Source organism: Notamacropus eugenii, chromosome 6 (genome assembly GCF_028372415.1).
Source record: "Notamacropus eugenii isolate mMacEug1 chromosome 6, mMacEug1.pri_v2, whole genome shotgun sequence".
Classification (NCBI taxonomy): Eukaryota; Metazoa; Chordata; class Mammalia; order Diprotodontia; family Macropodidae; genus Notamacropus; species Notamacropus eugenii.
The window spans coordinates 206,572,258-206,593,920 of NC_092877.1; the positions used below are offsets into that span (position 1 = coordinate 206,572,258).

At 38.8% G+C, this 21,663-nt stretch overlaps 1 protein-coding gene across 3 annotated transcripts in view; it reads left to right on the plus strand.

The window, feature by feature from the left end:
• The window catches only part of RASA3 (RAS p21 protein activator 3), a 283,743-nt gene that overhangs the window by 258,115 nt on the left and 3,965 nt on the right, over positions 1 to 21,663 (plus strand). For all 3 annotated transcript variants that reach the window (XM_072621862.1, XM_072621863.1, XM_072621864.1), the window contains exons 20-23: positions 530 to 612; positions 6,706 to 6,914; positions 10,461 to 10,564; positions 20,199 to 20,382. In XM_072621862.1, the coding sequence (XP_072477963.1) occupies positions 530 to 612; positions 6,706 to 6,914; positions 10,461 to 10,564; positions 20,199 to 20,382 (580 nt within the window). The remainder of the gene's footprint in view (positions 1 to 529; positions 613 to 6,705; positions 6,915 to 10,460; positions 10,565 to 20,198; positions 20,383 to 21,663) is intronic.

Sequence of the window (21,663 nt, forward strand, 5' to 3'; positions counted from 1 at the left end):
AAACAGCATGGAATACAGGATAGAGAATTGATTAGGCCTTGGATTCAGGAATATCATGGGGTTCAAGTCCTGCCCATGTCACATACTAGCTGTATGACCTTAGTGAGTCACTTAACCTGTCAGTGTCCTCAAGCAACATTCTCTGTTTTTTAGAAAATAATTATTTTAAATATTTTTGGTCCATTTTTCATAAAGAATGATCTCATGTCTAAATATTCTGTCAAAAATGCCATTACTAAATTATTTAGAGGAAAAAAGCATTTCAAAGTCAAGTTTTAGAAAAAATGAAGGCAGAAGGATATACTTTCTACAGATTAGTTGCTTTGGCAGAATTCTCTGCACCAATGAAATCACATTTCCCCCATCCCCTCCAAAAAAAGAAATACTGAGTAGCTTAAAACCTTTTTATAAAGCAAAATGTGAATGACTTCTTTAGAGAAGTCAACACAGAAACATTCAATGAAATTAGTGGATAAAGTAAGGTTCTACCTTATTTATTAGCTTTTTTGTTTCTGTTGACTTCCATCAGGAGACCAGCCTCTCTATAGCATTCCTATTGAGAACATTCTGGCTGTGGAGAAACTAGAGGAGGAGTCCTTCAAAATGAAAAACGTGAGTGCTGCCTTTCAGATATTTTTGCCTTTTTCAAGTGTCTATCCTGTTTTTTTTCTAAGTCCTATTCTTTCTTCCTCTACTTCCTAAAAACCTACCCATCATTTTTGCTCCCTGCGTTGGGTTCTCCTAGTTATCCATATTCTTGATGAACTCTGGGAAGGGCTATGTTGGTCCTCAGTCCAACAACCCTCCAGAGCAGCTTAAATTTCCCGTTGGCTGGGGTAACTACGATAGAATCCATGGAAGCCTGCCCAGGAAGTGGTTTCAAACTGAACTGGCATCATTCCAACAGTTTCCAAGAGTGGTCCTAACGCTACATTGACTTGAAGAAATGTAGCTCTCAAGGAACATCACCTGGTGGCCACATCGTAGGCCTCAGAACTGGGGCCTGTTTGAAATGCATAAAAACAACAAAAGCAGGGGGTGTTAGACCTGGTCTCTGAAATGACACAATAATATTTTGCCCGTGAATAAAAACGACTGCAGTATGGGCCTTGTGAGTGACAGGCTTTTTCTCAGTTATATTTAAGCTTGTTAAAATTAGGCAATTGAAAGAAGATCATCTGACTAAATGGAAAAAGACTATTTATAAATGACTCTGTAACACTTCATTTAGTTTTTATTGACTATTTAAAATGTTTAAAACAACTAAGACGTTTTTCTGTCTGTGGCTAGATGTATCAATGTCTGTGAGGTGGAGCTGGATTGTTGCCCTCCCTGAGATGTCTAATAACTGGTCTTAGAATTCAAGTTGGTTAGTGAACAACTTTCCTACTCTCAAGAAGATTACCATGTAGTTAGAAGAAATCAGAGAGATAAACAAGGAATGAAAAATCATAGTTTCTGATTCTCGATTACACCAAGTCACTACTTGGCTACTCAAACTTCCTTAGAAAAAAACATAGCATGATGAGGTAGGAAGATTTAGCTCCCTGTTATTCAGGGACTGATTCTCTAGTTATTGCATTTTCCAGGTTCCATCACCCACTCTCCTCTTCTTTCTACCTGCTGTCCATATAGGAGCCACTCTTCTGCTGCCTTCCACTCCTCTCCATGGGAGACTCTGGGAAAAGGAGTTGAACTTGATTCAACATCTTCATCAAGAGATGAACAGGATTCATCTTCCTGAGTTCATATTTGGGTTCAGATATTTCCTAGTTGTGTGACCCTGAGCAAGTCAGTTAACTCTGTTTGCCTGAGTTCTTTATCTGTAAAGTGATTTGGAGAAGAAAATGGCAAACCCCTACAGTATCTTTGCCAAGAGAATCTCAAATGAGGTCACAAAGAGTCAGACATGACTGAACAATGACACCCACAGGTGAATGACTATGAAATATGACTATCAGTTGACTTATCCAGGGACACACAGATACTCAATGTCTGAGGCCAAATTTGAACTCGGATCTTCCTGACTTCAGGCCAGTGTTCTATCCACTGAGCCATCTAGCTATTTCTTGGCACATAGTAGGAATGTAATAATTCTCTGTTGATTAGTTGCTTGAAGTGATCAGATTTGATGACCTATCAGATCAATTCATCTCTAAACTGATGATCTTATAAAGTGGGGATGTTTAGCCAGGAAGGAAATAAAAATGACTTAGGGGGCACAAAAGAGTCATGTCTTGTGATAAAGGAATTAGACCAATTTTTTTTTGTCCCTACTGAGCACAGTGAGGAGGAGCAGCAGGTCTCTCTCTACAGGGAGGAAGGTTTAGGTACGATGAAAGAAAACAGAGTTGTCCAAAGTAGAATGGGCCCCCTTGGGATATACTGGGGGGCACTCACCTGAAGTCATCTAGCAAAGAGACTGATAATTGTTGAGGTTTTTGTAGAAGGAAATCTTGAGAAATGGATTGAAATAGATGATCTCTAAGGTTCCTGTCACCGGGATTCTGAGTGTAGACGGAAGTCTTATGTCTGTGGGTGTTATGTATCCAAGCCTTGCCTACCTACATTTCCATAGATGATTGAGTGTTGGTGATATGCTCAATTTGCACACCTGGTCTTGTGTTTTTAAAAAAAAGTCCCACAAAATATCACTGGTCACATGTGGCAGCCACACCCATACATCTGTTTTCACTGTCTTGGCACCCTGAGGTCAAATCTCCTGCGCTCCCCATAATTCCTTGGAGCAGACTCTGGGTTAGACTCCACCCTGGCATGCCCTTTGGTGGATATAGCCATGTTTGGACTTTTTATGAGTAGGAACATTGGAGGGAAAGGAAGACAGATTTTTTTCTTATACTTGTATTTATTTTTTTAATTTAAAAAAAATCCTTGTTTGTGCTTAAAGAGCAACTGTTGCATCTGGTATGTTGAGAATGGAAATGTCTTACAAACTTTGGAATTGCTTGGCTTAGCTAGTGGGCTCTCAGCTTAACAGGTGCTAAGTTTCAGGGCACTCTCATTTTCATCTCCAGGCTATATAACCCAAGCAAATGTGCTCTTTTGGTTTTATATTCAGTATTCAGTCCCTGAGAACAGGGAAGGTTGACTAAGTGGCTTAAATTCTAAATATACAAAAGCTTATAAAATCAGGTTAATCTTGGACCAATGCTCTTGCAGTCACTTGTTTGCTTCTTTAATTTATGAAAGTCAAAGGTAGTCATTTTTTACTGATTGTAAAAGTGACCAGAGAACTGTGTTAGTCTACACAGCTACAATGATGTTTCACTAACATTAATCAATGCATACAGTATTTACTACGTGCCTAGGATGTAGTCAGCACTATATGGAATATAAAAGAAGTACAAGGAGTAGCTAGCTGGCACAGTAGATAGAGTTCTGGGCCTGAAGTCAGGAGGACTCTTCTTCCTGAGTTTAAATCCAGCCTCAGATTACTAGCTGTGTGACCCTAGTATGTCTGTGGTGTGAGTGTTTGCCAAGTACTTTTCAGAGCTGCTCATCCACCTTGGGTGTCTATCTTCACCCATCTTTCCCTTGTGACTCCATGAAGCAGCTACACTTTGATAAAATTGTCTCATCAGACAGGCTAAAGCAAATTGAGGGTAACTGAACATAGCCTTTTGGTGAGTTGAGGGAGGGGGCTGTCTACTCCAAGCATGTGAAGACTTCCCCAGTGGAATGTGCAGATGAGAACAGTTTGTTCCAATGGCCATGAAGGTGACTGAAGCAGGTGCTGTGGACTGCTTGGAGGTTGGTCAGATATTGAAGGCATCAAGGGTCATCTCTAGACATCTTGACTTTTGTCCTGTCACTGGACTTGGATGACTCTGGAAGAGAGAGTGAGGCTGATGACTTTATACAACTTTGCCTCACTTGAATCCAATTCACATGCAAGTCGAGACATCCCACATCATCCAGTATTTTACTCCAACATCATAATGTCATCAAGTCCTTTTCAAAAATGAAGGATTTCACAGCCATCCTAATAATAACTTACATTTTTATAATACTTTAAGATTGACAAAGCATATTCTTAACCATCCTATGAGGTAGAGGTAAAGGTAGCCTGTTTCTGTGTGTTCTATAATGCCATGTGCCACCATCATCAGTATTTAACCTGCTATGACTCACTATCACAACTGACTCAGTATGTTTAACTCTTCTTTAGTTTCATTTCTTATCAGTTCATAAAACTCAACGGATCTCCCTCAAGTATTTCAAGTATGACCCCATAAATTGGGTGGATAGGGTAGGGTTTAACTCACGCTAGATATAAGATTATTTGGGGAGAGAAGGGGAGAAGATATTAATGCTGTTGACGTTTCAGTTTCAGGGAATTGAAGTGTTCATATAACTACTCTCAGAGATTTGGAATTTTTTTTGGTTTTGTTTTAAGCATCATTCTTAAGGGTGGTGCAAGCTGTGTTTTTCAGTCTTTAACTGCTCAGGGTGATTCTCTGAACCAATGCTGTGATTCAGAATGAGGCTCTCTGCAGAAGAAAAGATAAACATAGGCAAGAGATGACTCATACATGCCACTGCTGGCCTCTGGTTCTCTTGGAATAGCAGCGAGGGAGTACTAAGGGAAGCTTGCATTCTTTCTCTGCCCCAAGACTGAGAAATGGAGACATGCTCCAGGTCTGCAGTATGTTAAGACTTCTCTCTTGAGATAGAGAGAATGCTGAAGGCAGTCCAGAGACCACCTGTGGGTCCGAGGTTCATTCTGTCAGGATCTTATTTTAGGTATCAAATAATTCCCAAATTTTAGCATCCACTCAGTGTATGTGTATGTGTGTGTATGCATGTGCATGTGTGCGCATGTATGTGTGTGCACATGCATGCACACATGTGTGTGTGTGCTGCTGCTGCTTTATCTTCCAAAGTAGACTTCCCCTTCTCCTGGGTCTGTTTAGCACCAGGGTTAATCTTCTACCTAAAGGAAGACTCTTATCCCACAAAACCAACTTTCACTTAAAATGAGAATGAAAAGAAAAGGCCCAGCTTCTTATAACCTTCTTTATTTTTAGGGGGCAAACTCAGAATATCCATGGGAGGAGAGATAAGTGGTATCTCATAGGTTTTTCAAATGAAGAAACCTGAGACTTAGAGGGAGGAAATGACTTGCCCGTGTTGGCCCAGTGAGTCATTTGGCAGTGCTCAAAATAGATCCTAGGTTTCCCCTGTTTTCCCAGACTAATTCATTTTCCCGTAAACCTGCTGCCTTCTATCTCCTCCATCCATCCTTGTCTAGAAGGGGAGTTATTTCTGACACATGACAAATTCCAGGATGCTATATAACTGTAAGCTGTCATTTTATTGTTATTAATCAGGTAGTTTGAGATTATCTTCATTTTAGACATGAAGAAGCAGAAATAGTACCTCGTATAGTAGCTAGGATGCTGTGCCTGGAGTCAGGAAGATCTGAGTTCAAATCTTCCCTCCGACACTTGATCCAGGACCAGTCACTTAACCTCTGCCTGTCTCACTTTCCCCATCTGTAAAAGGGAATAAATAATATGATCAAAGTCCCGGGGTTATTGTGAGTATAAAAATGAAATAACATTTGTAAAGCTCTTTGCAAAACTTAAAGCAGTAATTAAATAGTAGCTATTATTGGGGAAATCACAGCTCGGTGGTTCTGCCTGCTACTGTAACCTGTCTTGAGTGATAAAAACATAGAAGGAATAGTGGACTTGAACCTCAGGGAATTAATTATGTGACTGTTCAGGTTTCTGTTTACTCATCTCTCAAATGAAGAAAATTATGTCAAACTACATTATCATTATTTTGCTGCTACTGCTTTGGTTATGTAGCACTTTAAGATTTTAAATGTTTTATATACATGATAACCTGTAATGCTATAGAGCTTATTGTCCCATTTTATAGATAAGGAAACTGATGCTGAAAAAAGTTAACTAACCCATGACCATCATTTCTCATGTCTTTTTTCCTTAACATGTCAATTTACTATTTAATTATTTTTAAGCATTTTTTTTCTTTTAAAATTTTGAGTTCCAAATTCTCTTCCTCCCTCACCCATCGAGAGGGCCAATAGTATATCAGCCGTACATTTGAAATCTTGCAAAACACATTTCCAAATTAGCCATATTTCCAAAAAAAAGAACAAAATAAAGTAGAAAAATTATACTTCACTTTTATTGCTAGTGTTTTAAGGCAGAATTTGAACCTAGACCTTTCCAACTCCATGTCTTGCACTATATACTTGTTACTATGTATCTATAAACATGAAAGTGTAATCATAAAGGTGACCATTTGAATCTATAAAAAAGCTTATAAGCATTTTCATGGCTTAGAGTTTCTTCCTTTCTTTCCTCTGGCTCTGGTTTGTTTTCCATGACTCCTTTGCTAACCTGTCCTCTTGCATCCTTTTTATTTATTATTTTATTTTGGGGAAGCATTTTGTTATATTTAATTTTATTTTTAATTATATGTAAAAAAGTATATGTAAACAAAAATTTCTAACATTCTTTTTAAAAAATTTTGACTCCCATATTCTTTCTCTCCCGTTTCCCCCTCCTTGAGAAAGCCAGTGATGTGATATAGATCATACATGTGCAGTCATGCAGTAACATTTCCATGTTAGCCATGTTTCAAAAGAAAATACAAACCACAAAAAGGAATAATAATGACAAAGGTTTTAAAAATCTTCTTGCATCTTTTTAGATGTTCCAGGTCATCCAGCCAGAGCGAGCTCTGTATATCCAAGCCAACAACTGCGTGGAGGCGAAGGACTGGATTGACATCCTAACCAAAGTCAGCCAGTGTAACAAAAAGCGGCTCACCGTCTACCACCCCTCAGCATACCTGAATGGTCACTGGCTCTGCTGCAAGGCCACGTGTGATACCACTCCTGGCTGCACACCCTGTACAGGGTAAGGGGGAGGGCTGCTCACTGTTCTTAGGTTAGCTACCCATAGGAAAACCCTGAAGAGGAGAGACCTGAGAGTGTCTCTGGGCCTATGGAGATTGTGGTAGCCCTTTCCACCTTGACCTCAGAGACCATTCATTACCTTTCCTTCATGCTGGTCTGCAAGAATGCAAACCTCTACCTACAGAGGCTCATAAAAGCTAATGAAAAGAAGGGATGCTCCAAACTTACAAAAATAATTTAAAAGTACAACTATTTAAATTTGTTATGTTTTTGTCAATTTTGAATAATAAATTTTTAATTTTAATTTTAATTTTCCTAACATGGGGCTTCCCATGTTAGATGTGAAAGTTCATAGATGACACTTTCTCACACCAGTAGATCCAGAGGAAGGAGAAGGGCAAAGGAATAAGCATTTTTATAGCACCTCCTTTGTACCTGGCACTGTGCTAAGCACTCTACCAGTGCTATGTCAGTTGATCCTCACAACCACCCTGGGAGATGGGTGCTATTAATATCCCCATTTTAGAGATAAGGAAACCGAGGCAGACATGTGACTTGTCCAGGATCACATAGGTAGTAAGTGTCTGAGACTGAATTTGAACTCAGCTCTCCCTGATGCCAAGCCTAGCCCTCTATCCATTGCACCACTGTGGTGAAAAAGAGCAGGGGCTCTGGATTCACAGGACCCACCTGCTCTGTATCTACTATGCCACCTAGCTATGTCAATTAGTAAAGGGAGTCCTCTTGTTTGACCACCTCAGTCACCTAATTATTGACTATGATCTGCCTCCATTGGACTTTTTCTTGTTGGGATCACATTAAAACTGTAGGTTCTTTATCTTTGGTACTAGAGGACAAATGCTTGGAAAACTCTACTACACTATGTAAATATCTATCATTATTATTATGATTATTTATTATGTGGCATCTTATCTTGATATCTCAGTCCAGCTGCTTGGCAGATCCTTCCATTTGGGTATCCTAGCAATATCTCAAACTCAACCTATTTAAAACTATACACATCTTTTCTCCTCCAAACTTCCCTTGGTCTATAGAGAACATCATCATCCTTCTAGGCACCTAAGTTCATAACCTAGGGTCATAACCTTGGCTCTTCCCTCCATCTCATCCCCCCCCCCAACCCATACACAGTCAAGAGCCAATAGTTATTCTGTCTTTTCCTTCCATAGATGGTCACATTTCCTGCTTCAAATTGTTTTCTTCCTTCTTATCCTTTCCTACCTTTGAAGTCTTTCCAGTACCAACTTTCCCCTCTTTGCCTCCTCATATTTTTTTATATTGTTTTATCCAAGTTAGCCCTTTCCAATTTTGCCTTCTGTCACACTTATCTGTATACTCGCCTTATTTCCCCATTAGATTATAGCCTCTTTGAATATAACAACTGCGTTGATCTCCACTGTTGCATCCCTAGAACCTAACCTAGTACGTTGCATATAGTAACAGTTCAATAAATATCTGCTGAATTAATGAAGTTGGGAGACAGAGGACAACACACAAAAACCCCCTCATTCTTTGGATAAGTGTAAGGCAAAGATTACAGAAACAGCTGATGAAAGTTTTTATGAAGTTCAAAAATGGACTAAAGCTGTGGATAATATGAGATTGCCATTATTTTGAATGTTAATAAAAAGCGTATCAGTGTTTTAAAACTTTAACTTCTTAAATATTTTTTTAAGCATTTATACTTCTGAAATTATTAAAGGTTAAAATTGCATTAAGACTTTTGAGACATTGTGTAAGGGAGGAAAGTACTTGACTTTTAGAGTTGGTTGGGATTATTTATATGTGTTTGTATTTTTTTACAATTTAATTCCTTAATGAGTTTTAATGGCCCAACATATAAACTTGGGGTTTCTGATTTATAATGAAATTCAGCAGACATTAGGTTCTCACTTGAAGCAGTACTAGGTTTTGGTAGATAGATAAGATAGATAGCTAGAGATTTCTGAAGTGCTTACTAGGTGCTAGCTGCTGTGCTAAGCCCTGGGGATACAGATTCAAGCAGGAAGACAGTATCTGCCCTCAAGGTATTTACATTCTACTAAGGAAAGACAACACATTAAAGGGATCTGAAGAGCCTGGGGTGACAGAGAAGGGTACCTGGGAGGGACAAAAGTGCAAAAAAGTGAAACCAGGTGACAATCTATATTTAAAAAGGCATCCCCAAGGGAGACAGTTGTCAGGGAAGAATCCATGGAAGAGACTTTGGGTTGGACTTTGTAGAAAGCATAACATTTAAATAAAGCCAAAAGAGGGAAGGAGGACGTTGTAAGCACTGGGAGAAGTAAGAGAAAAGGCAGGAGGTAGGGAATTCAGGGCATGTTTGGGGAGCAGAGTCTGGTTCAGCGCATTGTGGGGATTAGCATGAGATAAGACAAGAAAGAATTGTCAAGGAGGGTGAGATTGTAGAGTTTTGATGGGAAAAGAGTTTGAATTACTACAGTTTTAACACTCAAGACCAGTACAAAGTCATTGGAACGTTGTAAAAATACACACACGCGCGCACACACACACAGTGTTCTCAGAACTAAGAAAGTCATTTTGAGGTCCTCCATACATGGGACTATAGAATCTAATCTAGCCCTGAGTCATGAATTCCCCCTACAAAGCATTTAGCTTTGGCTTAGACTCTTCCAGTGACCTTGGAAGTCTTTCCCTCATTAAGACAGTCCATTCCATTTTTGAGTCACTAATTGTTTAAGGAAATTCTTCCTTTCATTGAGCCTAAACCTGAATTTCTCTGACTTCCACATATTGTTCCTACTTGTGCCCTCTGGAGACACATCTCATAATAATTTTTACACCTGATAGATTTTCAAGAATTTGAAGACATTATTCTCTGTCTCTCTGTCTCTGTTTCTCTCTCTCTCTCTCTCTCTCTCTCTCTCTCTCTCTCTCTCTCTCTCTCTCTCTCTCTCTCTCTCTCTCTCTCTTTCTCCCTCTCTCTCCCTCTCTCCCCCCTCCTTTCTCTTTCTTTCTCTGTCTTCTCTGTCTCTCTCTTCAGCAGCCTTCTCCAGGTTAAACATCTTATCACCCTAGTGCCCCTCTTCTGGCTATCCTCCAGTGTATCAGTCTCTCTGTAAATCTTGGAACTGTAGCACCCAGAAGGTTCACAGCATTATAGACGTAGTCTAAACTGCATAGATACACCGATCTAATCCTAGCCCTCGATTCTAGACCTTGATGCAGCCTAAGATTCCATTACCTTTTTTTGGTTGCCACATCATAACCTTGACTTACTCTAACTTTTGTCTCAACTGAAAATCTCTAGGTCTTTTTCACTTGAATGAATATGTAGACACATCTCCCCAGTGATATGTTTACATATGTGTGCTTGTATCCATAATCCTCCCCCTCCCCCCACATGTGTTTCTAACCTTGTTTAAAGCTCTTTATTTGATAGTCCTGGAAAGCCAGTGGTTCCAGGAGTTTCAAACTCTTCATATTCTTTGGGAGCATCCAAATATTAACTTCATAGTAATGTTGCTTTTTCAGAAACATATAAAGTTATTTTCTGTTTTTATAGTGGTCTTCCAGCAAACATACAGCTTGATATTGATGGGGACCGAGAGACAGAGCGGATCTACTCCCTCTTCAACTTGTATATGAGTAAACTGGAGAAGATGCAAGGTAAGCAAGGAATGCTTATTTCAACCATTATAGCACACTCAAAACAGTAAAAGTATCTTTACTGAAGGACAAATCTGATACGACACATAATATGGGAATAATCCTCTAGAAATCTGTCATGGCCTGTGCTAGGGAAAGTGAGAATTCTCTTCCTCAAACAGCTGCAGGTTTGTTTGTATCTGGATTCATGATGCAAATACTTTTGTTTATGGCTTTGATGTGAAGAATCTCTATGTTAGGCAAAGATTTTAAAAGTGACCTTTAACCACAGAATTTCCAAATAATATAAGGATAAGGCAGAACTTGCTTACTCTGAGCTGTGTGACAATATGTTATGTCCTAAATATCCCTTCACAGTCCTCTAAAAGACCAGGCTGCAAATCAAGGGCAATATTTTTCCTTTATTTAAAAGTATACTTGCATACATATATATGTATATATATGTATATATATGTAGGTTTGTATGGTATATGTATACACACATGCGCACACAAATACGCATATACATATATGTAGATAGATACATACAAAATAATGTATTCATTCATTTATTTATTTGTTTCCTTATTAATGGACTACACCAACTTGCACAATATGCATGCCCCAAAAAACTTTCCTCATAAAGCTCTGCAGAAGCATCACTGATTTTAAACTCCTTTGTACTATAAGGGAGAAAAAACAGCATCCAGACTGAGAAGAGATCACATCATAAATGTGCAGTTTGATGGGTGTAATTAATAGAAGAAGCAGAGATAAAGCATCCCCTTTATCTGTCTAATAAAACCATCTTTTGCTGCTTTGCGATCTGTTCCACATCAGATCTGTGGTGGGGAAAACAGCATGACAGAGGAAGCTTAGAAACCACTTGAAATGTGAAACTAGCCTTTAAAGAAGACTGCTGCTACTGTTTTTTCTGTTTTTTCCTCCCTTTCTTTTTGATAGAAGACAGCCATACAAAGCATATACTGAAACCTGGAAAATACTTTAATCCTGATTTGGCAACTATTTCTTTGCACATCTGTAATCACCCCACCCAGTGGGGCATCCTTTGTGACTCATCTTGGCAAGTTGAGAGAGAGAAAGAGAGAGAGAGATACACACACACATATACAGAGAGAGAGAGAGAGAGAGAGAGAGAGAGAGAGAGAGGGAGAGAGAGAGAGAAAGAGAGAGAGAGAGAGAGAGAGAGAGAGAGAGAGAGAGAGAGAGAGAGAGAGGTGTTTTTCTTTTATTTCTGTTTTAAAAAAAGGTGGGGTGGGGAGAACCATGGAAAGCATAAATAATCTGGCTTCACCAATAAAGAGCATGTTGCAATTTAAAAGCGTCCTGTATGACTTTTAAATGGTAAAAAAAATAAATAAAATTGAGAGCGACCTTGAAATAGGTTTAACAAAAAGAATCCTCCAATTGCATAATTCTGTATTTGGAAGAGATTGGAGTTCTTAACCTGAAGTCTGTGGATTTTAAAAACAAATATTTTGGTAAATGCACTTCATTATAATTGATTAACTTTGTAATTCCTCCATATTTAATTTTATGCATCTAAAAACATTATCCTGAGAAAAGACCAGGAGGTTGCACCAGACTAGCAAAGGGGATTGAGAGACAGACAAGGTTAAGAATCCTAATGGACCAGCCAGGTGGTACAACAGGAAGATAAATAGTTCAGTGGACAAGGGTCTGGGCATGGAGTCAGAAACACCTGAGTTCAAATTTGGACTCAGACACTTACTAGCTGTGTGACCTTGGGCAAGTCACTTAGCCTCTGTTGGCCTCGTTTTCTTCAACTATAAAATGAGGATAATGGCCCCTACCTTCCAAGGTTGCTATGAAATAATATTTGGAAAGCACTTAGCACAGTGCTTGGCATATAGGAGGTACTTAGATACTATATATATATATATATATATATATATAGGCTAGTTATCAATATTATTATTAAGAATCTTTCCTCTAATCCAGTTTTCCAACAGATACAAGAATCCCTTCATAGTATCCTTCTATCCAGGTTCTTTTAGATCCTGGGATGTCTCACATTGTAGCTCCTTCCATCGTGGGATGATCTCATTGTTACAAAAACCTTTCCTTTTACTGAGGAACTTCCTTTATAGCTTCCACATGTTGGCCCTAGCTCTCCCCTAGGGAGCTGCATGGAATAGGTCAAATTCCTGTTACCAAGGTCTTTTTAAATATTTGAAAGCCATTCTCCTAGGTAGGCAATTGGGAGTATAGAATGGAGATTGTACCTGTCTGTTATCAGCACAATGAATGAATGGTCTTGGAGTCAGCAAAATTTCAAGTGCTGTCTTGGCCATTTAATAGCTATGTGATGCTGGCCTGATCATTTAACCTCTCTGTCTCAGTTCTCTCATCTGTAAAATGCGGATAACAATAGAACCTTTCTCGCAGGGCTGTTGTGGAGATCAAAGAATCAATGTTCTTTACAAATCTTAAAGCACTATATGAATGTTGGCCATCTCGACATCTGCTCTAAGTCTTTTCTTCTATGGGCTAAGCACCTCCCAGTTTCCTCAGCTGTTCCTCATATGATGTGATTTTCAGGCCCTTCCCCGTGGCTCTTCATATAGATTTGTTTTCATTTGCCAGGGTGTCTCCTGAAGTGATGTATGAGTAAAAGTGTGGCAGGCATAATTCGGCATAACTTTCCTGATATGGAATATTGCAGAATATAGCAAAGTTATTATTTCCTTCTGTTAATGCAGCCTGGGATTCCATTCTTTAGTTAGCCGCTTTACACTGAAGGGTTATTTTGAGTTTGCGATCAGCTAAAATGTGTCTTTTTGAAAAAATAAGTTTAAAAGGCATTTATTAAGGACTTATTACATGCCAGGCCATCTGGAAGAGTAAGTGCTAGAGACACAAATACAAGCCAACTGCACAGTCCTTACTCTCAGGCTGCTGACTTTCTAAAAGGGGAAGACAAGACATATAGGGGAGATCTGGGCAAGGAGAAGCGTTCTGGACAGTGAAGTCACAGGAATAATGATTAGTCATCAGGTAATTGTTTGACATGCCCTTTCTAGAGATAGATGTGATGTGATTACTGTACTCAGAGTAGAGCTGGAAGACAAGGCAGGCAAGGAGGAGGGAAGGAAGGGTACATACATGGTGCCATGGCATGGAGATACCTGGGAAGACTGTGATAGGTCAGGGTCTGGGCTAGAAATAATAAGTGCTCCCCAGGCACCAGTCAGAAGCTCAGGATTCCAATGAAAGGGCTTGAGTTCCAGCCCAGAGGCAGAGCTGGAGCTCAGGGACATGGCAGTTTGAAAATGGCCAGCTAGTAGCTGTTGTTACAACAAGGTCTGTCCCATCTGGTACTTTTGTGACTGATTTTCTTTGAAACTGTATTTGTTATTGCATCGTGTTAGTTTTGGCCAGCTCATCTCAAGGTCTTTCTGAATTCTGATTTCATTATTCCACTTACAAGCTTCCTTTCCAGCTTTGTATCAGCTGTAAACTTCATGAGCATGCTATCCCTGTGCCTGTCCAAGTTGTTAATAAAAAATGTTAAGCAAAGCATGGCCTGGAACTGAGGCCTGCAGCGTCTCCTTAGAATTCTTTTTCCAGGTTGACTTTCCCTTGTAGAGGGAAGTTGAGTTGCTCAATCAACAAATAACCTAACCCACCTTTGTATCCCTTTGTCCACAGTGATATTAGAGAAAATTTATCAACTTTACAGAAATCCAGAAATGCTGTCAGCGGCCCCCTAATCCACTAGCCTTATAAATCTACTGAAAAGGGAAATGAGGTCCGTCTGGTGAATGCTGTTCCTAGTGAACCTACACAATGTGTGCTAGTCACCTTTCTTAGCTTATTATAATCTCACTAATAATCTATTAGAAATTTTATAGAGAGTGGCATCAGGTTTGTGATGTACACTTTTGGAGTCTGCCTTTTTTTTTCTTTTTCTAAAAATCAGGACAATTTTTGTTCATCTTCATTCTTCTATCACCATTCCTGTTTTCCAAGATCAGTGAAAGTGTCATGGAACAGAGGCACTGGGGGCAGAGGGGCGAGGAATCAGACCTATCTTCTAGCGACCACAGCCTTGCTGTGTTGTTGTTCAGTCTTTTCAGTCATGTCTAACTCTTCCTGACCCCATGGGGGTTTTCTTGGCAAAGATACTGGAGCAGTTTGCTATTTCTTTCTCCAGCTCATTTTACAGATGAGGAAACTGAGGCAAACAGGTTTGTTAAATGACTTGCCCAGAATCACCCAGCTAGCTGTCTGGGGCAGGATTCAAATTCAAGCCTTTAATTGATAAGTCCAACACCCCGTCTACTAAACTAACTAACCCTCTTCCTGTCTTATATTCTATCCTGTGCTTTAGCTGCCTCTTAAGAGTGTTTATCCTGTCTTTTCCAGTTGGAAGTTCATTCTCCTTAGTGGAAACACAGAAAGGAAGTAATTGTTGAGTAATCTTGCCTCCTGGCATCAGTTAGCACTGTACCCTCTTCCCCAAACAATGATTCCTATCATTTCCTTGTTCACTGGCTTACTCCAAACAAGAACAGTGTGGTGCATTGGAGAGAGAGCTGGATTTGGAGTCAGAAGGTTGGATTCTGGCTCTTACAAGTTTTGACTTAGGGCAAGTCACAACCTCCTGACTCTTATTTGTAGAATGAATATTCAATATTATCCAAGATCCCTTCTAACTGTAAATCCTGGTGTATATATATACATATATATATATATATGTATGTGTGTATGTATATATACACATACATATATGTATATATGTATGTGTGTATGTGTATCTCTATATATATGTATATATGTGTTGTGTTAAGCATGTGTAGATGCACATGTACGCCCCCCCCCCACTTCCGCCCCATTTTTTTGCAGGTTTCAGTTCAAATTGAGCTTAATCATTCCTGACACCATTTTTCTTGGTTTGTATATTTTATATTTGCTTTGTGTGTCTCTTCTTCAAGGTCTCATATGTATTCTTTTAAAACTTGAGCTTACCTGGTATTTGTCAACAAGTACTTATTAAACACCTGCTGTGTGCCAGGCACTGTTCTAATCACTGGGAATACAAAGAAAGACAAAAACAGTCCTTGCTCTCAAGAAGCTCACAGCCTTGTGGGAAAGACAACATGTAAACAACAGTGCACAAATGAAATGATGTGAAATAAATTATAGATAATCTCAGAGGGAAGGCAGTAAGATTAAAATGGACTTGGAAAGGCTTCTTTTTTAAAAAAAAAAATATTCCATTTTCCCCCAATGACATTTTAAAACAATTTTTAACATTTGTTTTTTTAAAGTTTTGACTTCCAAATTCTGTCTCTTTCTCCCTCCCTCCCCTTGCTACTTTCTGAGATAACAGTCAGATATGGGTTATATATGTGCAATCATGTAAAACATTTCCATATTAGTCATTTTGTACAAGAAGAATTGAATTTAAAAAATTAAAGAAAAAAGAAAGTAAAAGAAATATGCTTCAGTCAGTTTTTAAACAGTATCAATTCTCTGGAGGAAAATAGTATGCTTCATCCTTGGTCCTTTGGGATTATCTTGGATCATTGTACAAGCTGCTGAGAATAGTGAAGTCATTCAGAGTTCTTAATCATACAGTATTGCTGTTACTGTGTACGACATTCACTTGGTTCTGCGTTCTTCACTTTCCATCAGTTCATGTAAGTCTTTCTAGACTTTTCTGAAATCATCCAGCTTGGCATTCTTTTTTTAGAAAACATTTTATTTTTTCCCAAATTTTTTGACATTTTAAAAAAGTTTTGAGATTCAAATTCTAATCCTCCCTACCTCCCTCCCTTTTGCCCTTCCTGGGGTGGTAGACAATCATATATGGTTTATATATGTGCAATCACATGAAATATTTCTGTAATAGTCATTTTGTACAGGAATACTCAAATAAGAAAAATGAAAGAAATAAGGAGAGTGAAAAATAGTATGTTTCAGTCTACATTCAAGCAGTATCAGTTCTTTCTATGACAAAAGAGAGGATGCTTCATCAGGAGTCCTCTTGGGATTGTCTTGGATCATTATGTGGCTGGGAGTAGCTAAGTTGTTCACCGTTCGTTGTACAATATTGCTGTTTCTGTGTGCAGTGTTCTCCTGAGTCTGCTCACGTCATTTTGCATCAGTTCTTGTATGTCTTTTCAAGTTTTTCTGAAACCATCATTTTTATCCAACACCAATAGCTGAATCCATTTCTTTAGTAGCCGTTCACTTCTAAGTCCCATTGCAATATCATTTTCAGCTCCATAGTGTGACTGAGCTTGTAGCTCCAAGGCTATCAAGAATAGCTTCATTGTTAAACTCTGTAACTTTCTCTTAGGCCTCTTTGTCCTTGACTTTTCTGTATCTTCTGACGCTTCTCACAACCAACCCCTCAATGCCCTCTTTCCTTTCCATAATTCTCCTTCCTGGTTCTCCTTCAACTTCACTTACCACTCTTCTGTCTGCTGTGCAGGAGAGATCATCATCTTTGTCTTGAACCTTTAGAGTTAGAGTATTACAAAACTCTCTGTCCTGGGCTCTTTATTCCCTCTCTAGTTTAATATATATGTGTGTGTGTGTGTGTGTGTGTGTGTGTGTGTATGTATGTTTGTATGTATATATACATATATAGGATTTATTTCTAGTTTTCAACTTTCACTTCCATATGATCCTGAGTTTTAAATTTTCTCCCCCTTCTTGTCCTCCCCCCACCCCAAGCTGGCATGCAATCTTATATAGGCTCTACTTATACATTCACATTAAACATATTTTCACATTAGTCGTGATAAAAAAAAGAATTAGAACTAATGGGAGGAACCATGAGAAAGAAGAAACAAAAGAAAACAACAAAAGAAAAGGGGAGCAAATAGTGTGCTTCCATTTGCATTCAGACTCCAGAGTTCTTTCTCTGGATGTGGATTGCATTTTCCATCATGAATCCTTTGGAGTTGTCTTAGATCCTTGCATTGTTAAGAAGAGTTAAGTCTATCAAAGTCAGTCATCACACAATGTGGTAGTACCTGCGTACAATGTTCTCCTGGTTCTGCTCATTTCACTCAGCATCAGTTCATATACACCTTGTCATTTCTTGTAGCACAATAATATTTCATTTAATCATATTCCATGGCTAATTTATCCATTCCCCATTTGATGGGCATCCATTTGATTCTTAGCCACCACAAAAAGCTGCTATAAATATTTTTGTGCAAATAGGTCCTTTTCTCTTTTTGGGATATCCTTGGGATATAGAGCTAGCAGTGGTATTGCTGAATCAAAGGTATGCACAGTTTAATTGCTTTTTGGGCATATTTCTAAATTGGTTTCCAGAATGGTTGGATCAATTCACAACTCCACCAACAATGCATTAGTACCTGGGAAAGGCTTCTTACAGAAAGTAGGAATTTAGGTATAACTTAACCAGGAGGTAAAGATGATGCAGGAGAGTATTTCAGGCAAGCGGAGCAACTAATGAAAATTTCCAAAGTCAGGAGATAGGGTATCTTTTGTGAGGGGACCAATGTTGCTGGATTGGAGAGTAAAGTGTAAGAAGAGTGGAAAAGTAGGAAGGGGACAGGTTATGAGGAGTTTTAGAAGCCAAATAGAGGATTTTACAGTTGATCCTGAAGAACATGGGGACTGACTTTAATATATTGAACAGGGAAATAGCATGGTGTGACCTGTGTTTTGAGACCATTTTGACAACTGGAATGGAGGATGAATTAGAGTGGGAAGAGACTTGAGGCAAGGAAAATAACCAGCAAACTGTTGCAATAATCCAGGTATGAAGTAATGAGGAGCTAGACCAGGGTGATTGTGAGTGTCAGAGGTGAGAAAGGGGCATTAATGACAGATGTTATAAAGGTAGAAATGACAGCATTTGGCAACTAGTTGAATATTAATGATGAGAAAGTATGAGGAGTCTCGGATGATACATGGATTTCAAACCTAGAGGACTGGTTTGTAGTCACAGTTGGCCTCTTTAGAGTCTTTCCTTATTCTTCCTTATTGGGATTAGTTAAAGGCTCATAGGTGGTAGTTGTTTTTTTTTAATTTCTTCTTTCTTTTAAGCTACATTTCCACTTAGAGCCTTTTTATGCTACAATCTTTTAAAATTCCTTTCTACTTAAAAAAAAAATTTGTTTCATATATATCTGACTATGCCCAACATTTCTTTACCAATGCAGACTTAAACTTTTTTTTCTTCTCCCAGTGAGCACTGATATATTTCCCTTTCTGTTGAAGAGTAACAAAATGGTGTCAGGTATTGTAGGCTGCATTAGTAGGAATGCGTGAAACATGTATCCTGATTCTTTTTGAGGTCACATTCATCATGGCCACTTTTTATGGGTCCACTGAGACTAAAGTAGGACCAACACAGTCTCCAAGAGCAAATTTATGGCTACTTCTCTCAGGTTTGTCTTGATAGATGAGAAATCAGGGGAGGTTTTGAAGGCAGTGAATTATGGGCTGACTGAGAAAAAGCTGGTTCTCCAAGGGGATCCTGCCCATACTGGTAGATATTCTCTATGAACTTTAGTTAATTTTTTTGCCCCAACTTAATTTCCCACCTGTACTATCAAACTCTTCAAATAAAGGGTACTGGGTTAGGAATCAGAAGACTATGGGAGTTTGAAGTCCAAATCTATTCCTTGGTACCTTGGATAACTTGCTCCACTTGCCTGTTTTCTTACCTGAAAAACAAAAAAAAGTTGGTATAAATGTTCTTGCAATTCTAAATTCCATGAACCAAATTATCCCATATTCTACCATATGTGTAGATTTGGTTTTGGCTTTCATGACTTTCTAATTGCTTTTCTTTTATTTTTTGAAAAAAAATTATTTAACTTAAACATCTAAGAAAGGATATATCTATACACGCAGTAGAATATAAAAAGAGAACTCAGTATGAAACCATGAATCTCCATTTCACACCCCTTGCCTTTTTAAAATTATATAATAAGTTCTACATGTTACTTTTAAAACTGTCCTACCTGTCTGTTTTTCTTTATGAACTTCCCTCTGTCCTCTCTTTGCCTTTTAAAAATCTTTAGTTTCTCATTGGATTTCTTAGTTAATATTCAATCTGCTGCAAACTCAAAACTTTTGCTATCATAATGTGGGAGCAGTATAGTCTGTCTCCCATTAAGATAGCCAACTTTGTCATTTCCACCTGTATCTGGATTTTCCTTGGACAGCGTATTAACCTCTCAGAATCTGGTGAGCTGTGGCAGAGCTTGTCAGTTTCTGCTTGATATTTATGTGCTAATGACCAGTTCACTTTTCCGAATGGCATTTCCTTAGAAAATTATAAGCTGCAGGATGTGAATTTCTGACTCTCCACAGCGCTTAATCAAAAAAACTAAAACAAAAATCAACAACAGAAAACCCTGAATAAATGAAATGAGTGAATGTAAAATAATTTATTAAATGCTCACTGTGTGTCAAGCAGTGTGCTAAGGTCAGGGAGGTCATCCATTTGTGATCCTAGAAACAAACCTGGGATCTTAGGGTTGGGAAAAACCTCATGCGACGTGTGGGCTTTCTTTCTTACTTTCTCTCCCATTCCAGTGACCTAGTGTCTTTGATATTTTTCTTCCCTTGTTTAACCAATTTTCTTTTCTCTCCTTTTTTCTACTTTCTATAGAGGCTTGTGGCAGTAAATCTGTCTACGATGGACCTGAGCAGGAAGAGTATTCAACATTCATCATTGACGATCCTCAGGAGACTTATAAAACACTAAAGCAAATCATAGCCGGTGTTGGTGCTTTAGAACAGGAGCACGCCCAATACAAAAGGGACAAATTCAAGAAGACAAAATATGGGAGCCAGTGAGTAAAAGATGAAGGACCATTCTCTCTGCACCATTAATTCAATGTGTTTGTCTTGGATGATACAGTTTTGACAGAGATTGTAAGGAGATTCTAGGAGATAATAACATCTCACAGCAGCTAGGTGGCTCTGTGGATAGAGGGCCAGGCCTGAAGTCAGAAAGACTCATCTTCCTGAGTTACAATCTGGCCTCAGATATTTACCTGCTGTGTGACCTTGGGCAAGTCACTTAATTCTGTTTTCTTCAGTTCCTCGTCTGTAAAATAAGCTGGAGAAGGAAATGGCAAACCACTCCAGTATCTTTATTAAGAAATCCCCAAATGAGGTCATAAAGAGTCAGGTGTGACTGAAAAAAAATGACTGGACAAGCATAGTTAGTTACATCTGAGAATTTAATAGAAACCTACCATATAAATTAGGACTGAGGTCAGGTTTGCCTCCAAACTCATTTTTTCTGTCTACCATCCTCAGTGATTTCCTTTCCCCAATAACAGCTGGAGGGGGCCCAGTAGGTAAGAGATCAAATCCACCCAAGATGTTAGCAATGGAGACTCAGGAAAGAGACTATCAGTGTTAAACTGAATGAGGGAAAACACATAGAAAAGACTACTTTCTTGAAGGGCACCAGATTGAATGATGTAGAGAGGAATGTTAAAGAGCAATGGACCTGGATGTTGGCACACAAGGCAGATTTTTATTTTGGTCCCTGCCTAGGATTTCATTGGTATGAGGGCATAACTCCATTGGTGTTGATTAACAACTCATCTATAGTTTAGCTCTGAGCAGTGAAGTGACCACTTATGTGGTTACATAGCTAGGATGTGAGCCAGCATCTTCTTACAATTCATTCATCTTAAGATTGTTTCACTGAGATTAATTTATGGGGAAGGTAGGTGATGAAGTGGATAGAACACTAGTCAGAAGAACCTGAGTTCAAATCTGCCCTCAGACACTTAACTAGCTGTGTGACCCTGGGCAAGTCACTTAACCTCAATTGCAAGAGGAAGAGAAAGACACACACACAGAGAGAGAGAGAGAGAAAGAGAGAGAGAGAGAGAGAGAGAGAGAGAGAGAGAGAGAGAGAGAGAGAGAGAGAGAGAGAGATTTATGGTTTATCTTAAATGAAAGCCAGCCTATTAGAGTTGATAAAAGGTTGGTTTGGAGTCAACAAGATTCATGTTTAAGCCCTGGTAACTACTGACCAAGGGCTAGTCACAACTTCCCAAGGCCTCCAGAAAACTCTCTAAGACCATCAGTTACAGAGAAGTTCTCAAAGCAAT